General features: G+C 38.3%; 1 protein-coding gene across 10 annotated transcripts in view; it reads right to left on the reverse strand.

Annotated features, from left to right (window-relative positions):
* The window catches only part of KIF1B (kinesin family member 1B), a 94,333-nt gene extending 83,005 nt beyond the window's left edge, over positions 1–11,328 (reverse strand). For 8 of the 10 annotated variants that reach the window (XM_009289645.1, XM_009289642.1, XM_009289639.1 and 5 more), the window contains exons 1-2: positions 7,079–7,238; positions 5,765–5,951 (exon numbers count right to left, since the gene is read on the reverse strand). In XM_009289645.1, coding sequence (XP_009287920.1) covers positions 5,765–5,870 — 106 coding nt within the window. In that variant the 5' untranslated portion in view covers positions 5,871–5,951; positions 7,079–7,238. Of the gene's footprint in view, positions 1–5,764; positions 5,952–7,078; positions 7,239–11,305 lie in introns of those variants that run through there. The other 2 variants (XM_019474726.1, XM_009289646.2) reach the window with 2 other exon arrangements.
* Positions 11,329–11,339: the final 11 nt, after the last annotated feature.

An 11,339-nucleotide genomic window follows, 5' to 3' on the forward strand; every position in this document is an offset into this window, starting at 1 on the left:
GGAACAACACATTAGAAGAAAAATATTTTTTTCCTCGACCTCTACAAATTAACTCCAGAATGCCTTACAAAGTTTTTCTGATGCCAAGGATGCCTGCTTGAGAACCTAGCTGCCATATGTCTACAGCAGCAGCTGTGACTATTGTTACCGGCAGATGGGACTGCTCCACTGTGCCTATTTTCATTAGACATCCAATACCTTAAGCAGTCCACAACAGAACCTTCCAACATTACCGAGCCACAGAGACTATTACTGAGTTAAAATCCAAACAGGTAATTTCCAGTCCTAACCCAAGGATCCAGTTGCGCTCATATCTTTCAAGATAACCTAGACTGTGCAGGCACATTCCTATCTGAATATGGTTTATGGCAAATCAGAATATACAATAATCTCGGATGAACTACAGTTTGAGAACTTTGTTTTACTCTGCCACTGGCACCCACAAGATGCTAAAACCTATTTTCATTCATCTAGTGCACAATTAATGTAACATCAATTGCAGAGGACATAATCCAAGTAGGATACTTCCTTATTTCCCTGCTTCATTAGTTTAGTTTTCTACATATTTACTTAGCTTTTTAAAAGAATAAGCAAGCTGGACTCTTTGCTAGCGATGAATATCCAAATGCTATCTTGTAGCTACTAGCTTGAACCTCTGCTTCATTTTTCATTTGTTTTTATTTGTGCATTATTTATTTACAGGCAGAGAATTATCAAATCACTTCCACAAAAAAAAACCCAAACAAACAAACAAACAAAAAAACCAGAAAAAACCACAACACTAGGGAAGTCTTGAGGCACAGAACAGCTTAGCTTTTCATTTCAATAATCCGAGGCAGCAGCAGCGAACATTGTTTATATTTGTCACATTTCAAAACCTGATACAAGAATGAGTACAAGAACTACTGACACACAAAATACTCTTAGATCTATAGCTCACCTTTCATCCCATGTACTACACGGCAGAATCTTTTTCCCCCCTCACCATAAAAACAGTAATTTATGGAGTGGACAGACAATAAGTAATCAATACATTGTAGGTAAGATGCCTTGGTGTAAATCATTCTGAACAAAACAGTGAAAAAGCAGGAGTTAAAAGACAAAACATATTCAATCAAGATATGCTGACAACCATGATCTATTCTTGAATAATTCATTTCAAAAAGCTGCTTGCGAGTTTGACCTAGAACACAATAAACCACCTACCCAGTAAGTTAAAGAAAATAAATTTTCAAATTTATTTAAAGACTGACAAAATTAAATAAAGTAATCTCAGAGGAAAAGACAAAAGTGTTATTTCAGAAGTTTCAGTCTGTTTCAATATTAGATGGGATTTTAATCAATAAACCACCACCATAAAAAGCAGCTTAAAAGTCCACTGATGCCAAGTTTCACTTGAAAATATTCTGTAATAAGCAGAATACGAAACAAACAATATATTAGGCACTGTCAAGCTAACCGATAGTAAGGACTGCTAACAGAGGGATCACCCTAGGGAATTAACTATCGATATGAAAAGTCATCAGAGCCCACTAACTTTTCCCTTCTCTCACCAGGGACCCTGGCATGGCTGACTACACCATGGGCAATGCTACAAACACAGCTATACTGTGCCTAGTCCTGAGTGGGTATGTGCGCATGAGACTTACAGGCATACATTCGTATCTACTAGTGACCTCTGTACAACGGACAATATAGATACGCTCTTGAGAACATAACCCCAAATGAAAACAAAGCATTTAGGTCAATTGAATCCACTTGCATAGCAGCTGTTTTTAAAAACAAATCTTATTTTCCTTAAGATCGTATCTAAGTGACAATAATAAAAAAACAAGGATGGTCTTTTCTTAAATGAATCCCACTCAGTTACTGTTTTGGTAGGGTTTTTTAATTAGTAATTTGATGGTGACATTACTTCTTCTTTGGAAAGCGTTTTGCATTCCCAAATCAACTTAAGTAGTAGGATTTCACAGCTTCTAACTTCTGCCGTCTTTTAAGAATTCCTCTATTATCTCCTATTCTCCTACCCCCACTTCTCCCATTTCCACTGAAGAACTTTTGGCAGTATCATTCAAATGGATACCATCTGCAATTAGATATGATCTGAGCAGCACAGGCCTTCTGCCAAAATACCAGCCCCTTAATGCAGTCAGCTCATGTGACTTCAGCTGGACTGCAGAATTTCATTTTTGCAACATATATTTTAAAAACAGAAAGACTGACAAATCTTTAAGTGCAAGACACTGCATTACTGCAGATCAATACCTTTGCAACCACAAAGAGGGGGGGAAAAAAAAAAATCTAGTCTTGTCATCTTAGTATAGTAGACCAAAAAAACAAAAAAGGGGGGGGGGGGGGAAAGACAAACAGTATGTTTCAAGTACCGATTTCAAAATTCCCATATTTTGCATCCTTCCGACAGAAAAATAGAAGTCCCAATTACTCACAGCAACACACAATGTTAAGAGCACTTAAAGACCTTTGTAAGACCTCTCTTTTTCTGAGATTAAGACATATATAGAACTGTATTCAGTTACATTGCCATTTTTTAAACACTGAGAAATGATAAAGATGGAGATCTACTATGGATTTTGATTAAAGACCTTGATCGTCTATGAGGAAATGACATAAAAGCCAGATAGGATAACAAGTTAATTCCATAGGAGACCTCAAGTCCGCAACAAAATTACACTTGTTTTGCTTCTCAGGCAAAGTTAAACTGTGTAACAAAATTGAGAATAAGCTTTCTAACCCAGGAGGATGTTTTGTTTTGCTGGCAAGCCCGCCGTGAATGACAGGCAATCCCAAAAGCTGTAAACAGCCAAATTCACACAAAAACTCACAAACAAAAGCAGCATGTCAGGCTGTTGCCACCCTGGTGGCATTCTGACTTCAAGAATATACTTCACTATGGATGTCAAAAAACACTCCTTTTTTCATACATTCATTAAAAAAACATAAATGGAGTACACCTGTGATACACTTTATTATCTTTATCTCTATACTGTTTTCCTTAAAATAATCCTAAGCACTTTGCCTCAGTAACACTATAATGTAGTCTCTGCCCCTATCAGCCAATACATTTACAAAACTCAGACTTGGACAAAGTCCAAACTCAGAACCCACAAAGGATTCGTAGAAGAGCTTCGCCAATCAATACATAAAGAATTAAAGTTCAAGTAACAGTCAAAATCCCTTCTTAGCTATCAAACTTCACACTGTCTCATGAATCCTGTTCATCACAGTAGTCCATTAGGCTTTAATTCCAAGATAAGGGAACTTGGAGGCTTAAAATAGTCACTACCCAACATATCACCGGCCTCTCAGATTTGCCCCTTGTCAACTTGATTAGTGCACAAATGAAAAAATAACCTTCTCGGAGGCAAGATATCTAAGCCTTGATCATTTCACCAGCACATTTGAAGGTATGAAGTAGGAACTCCATAGGCTAGAATTACTACCAAATTCCCTTTATTTTGAAATTGCTGCATCAGATATGAGAGTCAGATACATTAATGTCACTTTCTGTAGTTAACTTTGAGCCAACAAGTTCGGACCTTAATAATAAGGAGTTCAATAATGTAACTGTGAGGCTGCAAAGACTGAGGGTCATGAAAAAGAAAGAATCCTTGGCAGAAATAGAAACAATACTTATACCCCCAAATCTAACATGTAGCCTAAAAGCATACCAGAAGAATTTCAGCTTGAAGTTATGTGCACCAGACAACTTCGTTAGGAAGATTCTTTGGAGAAAAGATTTCTGCTCAGGTTTTTTCCCCCACCAAACAATGCCTTATTCATATTTTTTATTATATGATCCTCTTCTGTTCAATGAGTAAAGTTACTCCTCTTTCTATGGCTTTCTTCCATATTTCTCCTCTAAGAGGGAAATACAGGGAAAAAATAGCCCACACATTGTAAGAACGTATAACTATTACAACCGATGATTCCTTTCCCACAGTCTGTAATAGCCCCTGATGACTTAAACCTGACCATCTGTCATATCACCCATCTTGTATCAGAGCCATAGGACTCTAAATAGAAGGCTACAGATCAGAACATTTCCAGAGCACAAAATATAGCAAAAGCTGTAAAGAAATTCCCAACTAGATAAATCAAGAAGTATTTTTCTCCTTTTGAAAGCTGATGCAGTTTCTTGAAAATGTAAGGGTCTTTGTAGCGCAGTTCTAGCATTCAGAAACAGAACCAGTGTTTTTTGTTAAGACCACGTTTCAAACTTAGATAGACAGATTGCCAGAGATTCACTGGTCACCTTTGTCGTTGCACCACGAACAAGCTGTTTCCACAGTCTCCTGGAGTTCAAAAACCTTAAGCATCTAAAATTATTGCTGTCGTGTCATGACAGCAGCAAGTAAGCCTATTACAGTGGCACCCAGTGGTGCTGCTATAGTTCAAGAGCTTGGTGGCAATCCCGTAACAAATGCCATCTAATGGAGCCCGTAGTTCTATTCTACACTGGTTTGGTCTGAAAGTTGGCAGGCAACGTTGGGATACAAGGACCTGCTTCTACATGAGATGACTTCTGAACATTTTCCCCTCCCTCATTTTAAGTGGTGATTTTGAAATCCAACCAAAAAAAAAAAAGTTTCTTCGGGCAATATTCCACATAAGGTCTAAAGATAAGGATTTACTGCACTGAAAAGCAAGCTCTCTTCTGTATGATAGCTCTCTTCCAATGAAACCATAAACATTGTATATAATTTAAGTGACCACAACCAGGACCTAAATTCCATTGCAGAAGCAGACTGAAGTACAACCTCGGCTAAAAAAAGGGAGGAGCCTGTATGAAACCTCCTTTGTATTAACAAGCATGAGTGCAATGAGACAGCAAAGTAACTCAGTGCTCTTGGAGAAATACTCAAGTAATCAGACAGCAAAGTAACTCAGTGCTCTTGGAGTGTTACTTCCAACGACTACAGACAAGATGACTCTACTTGATTACCTAACAATGAAACACTACTGTAAGAAGAGCAGTTTATAGGTATAGCTATTTGTCTACACGACCAACGACACTGCAGCAAATGGTATCAATACTGCCTCGACCTTAAGAAGCATGTAAAAAAAAAAAAACCAATCAATAAATGGTGTGCCCATATTCAGTTTCCTATAGAAGAGTCTTCTCCTCCAAATTAGACCCACAACAATTATTTAAGAACCCTAACACTTCTAATTGGTTAGAAAATAAGATGATTTTATGTAGCCTGTTATTTTCCCATTGTTTAGACATCTAATCTGGAAAGCGTAAAACTTGACATCCTTTTCCCCTCAGCTTTCTCACTCAAATCATGCTCCTAAACAAAGGCACAGACTGCAGAATAAGCACACCAAGAACTAAAGCACCAGACCCAAGCAGGAGTTATACCACAACAATTATCATGTGGTGGTCTGCAATGTATCCCTATATCTGTCAGTCCACGTGATATTCCCATACACTGAAGTTAACAAAAAGGTTTTCACTTTGGTATTCTAATCTTTCTATAGAATTCTCAACTCACCACAAGCAAACACCATAAACAACTGCATCAAAATCAGAATACTCATGATTTAGACTTTCTAGTCAAATTCAGAGACAATCTAGTTTGTAATGACAGCCTCAGAAGAGAAGATTCCATAAAAGAGTATTTCTGGATGATATAATGTACACAGTACACAGTTTAGTCTGACAAAAAGAAGAGGATTAAGCAGGAAGGGAGAGGAGAGGAGAGGAGAGAGAGACTCCCTTACGGGATTAAAATAAACTTACTGGTTGAATTGCCTTGCATCTGGATGATACATTTGGATTCTTTGCTGGTTTCTCGGGAATTGAAGGGCCGGACCCGAACAGCCACTTTCACTGAAGCCCCCGACATTCTGGTTGCTTGTAGTGCAGTCAAGAAATTGAAAGTGAAGGGGTCAGGAGTGTTTCAAGTTATCCTTCTTGTTGGTGTTTTCTAAAGAGAATAACGTAATTTAGTTATTTACAGCTATTGTACTCAAGATGTTGATAAAATTAGGGAGGTTCAAGGTTGTTTGATAATTCAATTTCTGCTATGCAATCACCCTCCTGCCCCTAAAAGCTGTCACTTCAAAGACAGAACTGGAAATACACTTAACAGCACCTGTACACTGCCTCTCTCTACACTCACTCATTCTGAAGCAGTTCTTTCGAAGTGTACAAACATATTTGTTTTCATTACTTGGTTTTCTTCCCAGAAAGTAGGGATGCCAATACCAAAATGAAAATCTGGTTGCAACATGTGTTAGGCTTAACCTAACAATGATAATTTTAGCAGTGAAGATACAGCTACTTAGATTTCAGCATGAGCTAGCTACCATATACTATGTATCTAGGTTCTCTAGCTGTCAACCCTTGCTGCCACAATGCATTAGCAATAATATCAAAACTAACACGTGTGATGGGCCGTATCACACTGACTTTCAATACACACCATTCCAGAGAAAAGGGTGTACCCAACAACCTTAAAGAACCCTTTGCAGTCCTGGGAAAGTCCTCTTCTCAAATGAAATAAAAACTCTTTAACTACTTGTATATCTAGTGATTAAAGGATACACTACTCCACAAGGAAGAAGAGGAATCAAAAATTATTGCCTTCAGGGTAAATATTACTATCTTCAGCAAATATTCACCAGTAAATTCATCTTCATTATCAAAATACTTGTTCAAATCCTACCGCATCCAAATGATGGAGCACTTTAGTTGGCAGGACACTGTCCCCAGTACCCACAATCCAAACTTCAAGGAACATCTGAGACAGTATTGAAATGTAGGGTTAATAAGAGATTGGTTCAATTGACCAATTGACCAACCTTTTCCATTAGAAGAAAGTTTTTCAGTCAGTCTACAATTAAGCAGTTTAACCTACTGCCACAGGATACTGTCAGTGCTGAACTTAGACTCAAAAAGCAATATGATAGATTCAAAGAAAAAGCCATCAAGGTCTAGTAAAAAGCTACACCCTTGGCTAGGAAAGCCACCATGGCACAGACTCTCAGAACCTGGAAGACTATACTGAGAAAAAATGATTACAGGGTTGATTTATCCTTATATTCTAAATACCTGCTACGGCCACTGCTGAAGACAGGATTCAGGGCTAGGTGAATCTTTGGTCTGACTCAATGCAGTCATTTCTATCTTGAATCTGAGTTAACATGGGCAGAACTCTACCGTGCGCAAGTCACCATGCATGGCCCAGAAATCTTGACATCTTCTTCTCTGGTTATCTATACACCACATATCCAATGAAATGCTCATTTCAGGGTTGTAATCACAATGCCACAAAAGTACAAAACTTACTAGCAGATCTAAAGCAGAAGCATTTCAGCTCTAAAGTAAGTTCTACAGCTGGTAAAAATAGTTATACATGCTTAATTCAAGTTATGACGCATCTTCATACAGTACAAGAAGTTTTTAATAAAACTGCATTACTTCATTAATGCCATCACATGGTGAAGGCAGAAATTAAATTTACTCCACCAAGCAGAAGTAATTTAAAGCATTCTTTATTTTAGCAAGTACCTGAGGTATCTCACCAGACTAGAAGAATAGGAATGTCTTTAGGAACAAGACAACTGAATTTCAATGTCAGAGGTACAGCAAACTGGTAGAATAATGATTCATGAGACAGCCACACAGTCAACTTTAGGTTAGCACAGAATTTTAAGAAGTTTCACTAAAAACTTAAACACAGAAGAGAGCAAAGTAGTAATGGGAATGAACTCGCATGATCTTCAAAGTTTAGTGCAGATTCTGGGTTGTCTTAGAGGACTGCTTTATTCGCTCTTGCTCAGAAGTGCCTACTTTTTTGTATAACAAAGTGTATCAAACATGTAACTTCATTATAGCCTTCTTGAATATCTACTGTGTGGAATTTTTGCTCTCCCTTCTTAATATGACCCTTGCATAAGTACCCATGCCCTCACATGAAAGCTAAGTGACGAGACTAATCCTGATACATCCCAGCAGTATTATTCAACTGATGCTGAATATTGCTGCTAGAAAACAGGAATGTTACTGTATATGGCCACTAAGCATTCTGTTTCTGAAATACAATTTAAGAAATCCATCAAGTGCAAAATCTCTGTTATTATCAAGTTCATAGTAACACGGTTTACTTTGTCAGATTGCAGAAAGATGAGTAGGTGGAATTTTCATAGGGCGTAGCACATCATAGAAACTCTACCTGACATCAGCTTAGTGGCTCTCGTCTTTCTTTTCCCCATCTATCCATACTAATGTGAAAACCATAATTTTGTCAGCTTCCCACAAGGACCAACGAATAAAGGTAAGGCCATTAATGAAGGGGATTTTTTTTTTTTTAAAGAAAACAAAAATGCAACCAATGTGTTCTTATAATATTATTTATGAAACACAGGGAGCTTATTTTCCCTTTTTACTGAAAAGTCCCAGATACAAAGATTTTTTTCTGATGTTTTCACAGAAATACCTCTCAGAGTACTACATTAATTTCTACAGATAACTAGTATATCTAGGAAATTGGCAAACAGAAGATGGAGTGAAAGAATCATCTACTTCAAAAAAGAAATTCTTGAGTACCTCTGAACACCATATTCACAATAAGAAAGCACGAAAAGCACACCGCCAGAGACTCCATATGCACTAGCTAAATGATAGCCTTGTTTGAAACACAGCTGTGAAGAAATTCTTACAGAACAGGTCACAAAATCACCTACAACAGCATAAAATTTAACAGCTAGACTTGTGCAATTAACAACTTTTCCCAACCCTAACTTTTGTGCTCATAGAAAATTAAACATGGTGTAATTTTAAACCTCATTCATTCTCAACTCTACTACTTTTCATAGCTGAAGTAAGCAAAATGCCTACTTGTAGTTGCACATGGATTTCAGATGTTTTGAACACCATCTCACTATGCAAGATTTAATTTTCCTTAATAAGAAAATTAACCAGAACCAATATATTTTTCCAAGCTTCCCATAAATTTAAGTTGCTGGGGTTCTGAGGGTTTTTTTTCACTTATTAGAAACTTTAACTAGTTGTAACATTTTATAAAGGCAGTATTGCCCTCATCATACAGAATGATAAAATAAGGCAAAATGAGACCAAGTTGCATAGCATCACAGATAATAAATTGCAACTGGTTTTTCAGGGTTCACATTTCCCAGTAGTATCACTTACTACTGCAAAACGCTGTCTACAGAGTAGTAACAGGAGACATAAGTTGCAACAGAGCAAAACAAAATGTGCAATACAGCCTGTGGTACAGATTTAGAACAACCTTTTAAAAAAAAAAAAAAGAAGCTGTCTTTTAGATGTTCATTATAGGCTTAGAAGGTTGCCGTCCATGCTAGAATGAATCATTCTCCTAATGTCTTGGAAAGAGTCTACTGGCTGTCTATATTTTAACGTTCAGTCCGTATGAATCCAATCAGGAACCAAGTAAAAAAGGGAACCGCGTGCCTGAATCTTTGACGTGATATACCACTGGCTCTAAAACAGGTGGTAGATAAATATTTGAGTTGTTTAGTGATCTCCATCAGCACAAAAGCAAATCCTACTTATTAATTTTACACTTATTTTAAACTATTATTAAAAGATATCGACCGTTCACCCTGTAAGTCACACAGTGAGGTTTTAATATTAAGGTGTGTCATTAAACAAATCGTCTAAATATCTTGTCTGTTTTCTGTTATTCAAGCTGACAAACCCAGTGATGTTGGTCAATCACCCTTCATGGCCTCAAAGCACTTGTACTATATTTGGACTTTCACACAAATGTTTAAAGAAACAAGCTGTTCATTAAGACTTGGATCCTTGGATGTATTTGAAAGTTCTGACAAACCAGTTTTTATGCAATGTCAAAATACAGAATGTACTGCTATTTTTAGAAATAAAGTTACAAGCAGAGTAGGAATTTAGCCATGAAGGGTGATTGACCAACATCACTGGGTTTGTCAGCTTGAATAACAGAAAACAGACAAGATATTTAGACGATTTGTTTAATGACACACTTTAACATTATATATTCAGATAAGTCTGCAACAAGTTCAAAGTGGTTACAAAAACAAATGTCCAGAATCTGTATCTCTACATTCAAAAAAAAAAAAAACCCACCACACATCACAAATGAAGCATCACTTTTATTTAACATAGCCAGCCATTGTGTCATATTTGCATAGTTATGCCTACCAGAGAATGCACTAACTTCTAAACAAAAAAATTGCTTGTAACTTAATCATACAACAGCTCTAAAGAAAGAAAATTAACAAGGATAGAGATTAGTATATGGAAAGTTAGCAAAACAGCTGTTCAGAGCAGCAGGGGTTTATGAACAAGAGGACCACAGCGAATCCAATTTTAGGTCCTCCACTAAGGATCAGGTAGTGATGACAGTCTGATATACCAGCTGAACTCACACACTACAAACTGCTACCTTTGTACTAAGTGAAGATGCCAGATAAAACAGTGGTGCAGAACTTCACAATGCACTGAAAATCTGATCATATAAACATATGGCTATTTATCAACACAACAATGTACTGGATTATGCAACAAAAAGAACTGAGCAAAGAAGGAGCTGGAAGTGAAAAGAAATACACTTTAAAATCTGGTATGAACATATTTTACATTTCAGAGCACAGATACAAATTCACCATCTGCTTCTGGTGAATTCCAGTTCTCCAACCTCAGTTTAATACCCATATTCTGCCAATGACCCCAAAACTACCAGGCCTGTCATCCTGTCTCCTGACGCCTGCCTCCTGACTTAGCTCACAGAGGATTGTCAGATCATCATCCCAATATGGCTGCCTCAGTAATTGTGCTGTACTGAATCCAGGGACAGATCCACTACCTACAGGTCCGCAAAAACCACCCTGAAAACCACAATCCTTTTGCATTCTTGCATCTTCCAGCTGGTCGAGGGACTACGCCTCTCTCCTGAACGAGCAATTATCGCCTCCACCTCATCTGAGCTAGAAAGGAGAAAAAGGACGACGAAACGCGGCGATATTCGCGACCCACAGAGCGGACGGGATTCAGACGAGGAAAAGGACGGGAAGCGGCCGCACCGCCATGGCTCGGAGCGCCCGGGGGAAAGGGGAAGGAAGCGTCCCAGAGGACAAGTATATGCATCAGGCAGATGCAGGCGAGGAAAGGCCGAGCCGGGCCCCACGCCCTTGTGCCGCTGCCCTGACAGCTCCGGGGCACCCTGTCCTGCCAACACTCCCCATTCCCCCCCTGCACTTCCACCCCACGCTCGCCGAACAGCTGCGTAAACCAAACCGCCCCGGCGGGCGGAGCTACCTCGGAGTAAGCCGCCCCTCGCCTGGGGACGGGG

This window comes from Aptenodytes forsteri, unplaced genomic scaffold (genome assembly GCF_000699145.1).
Source record: "Aptenodytes forsteri isolate BGI_AS27 unplaced genomic scaffold, ASM69914v1 Scaffold61, whole genome shotgun sequence".
NCBI lineage: Eukaryota > Metazoa > Chordata > Aves > Sphenisciformes > Spheniscidae > Aptenodytes > Aptenodytes forsteri.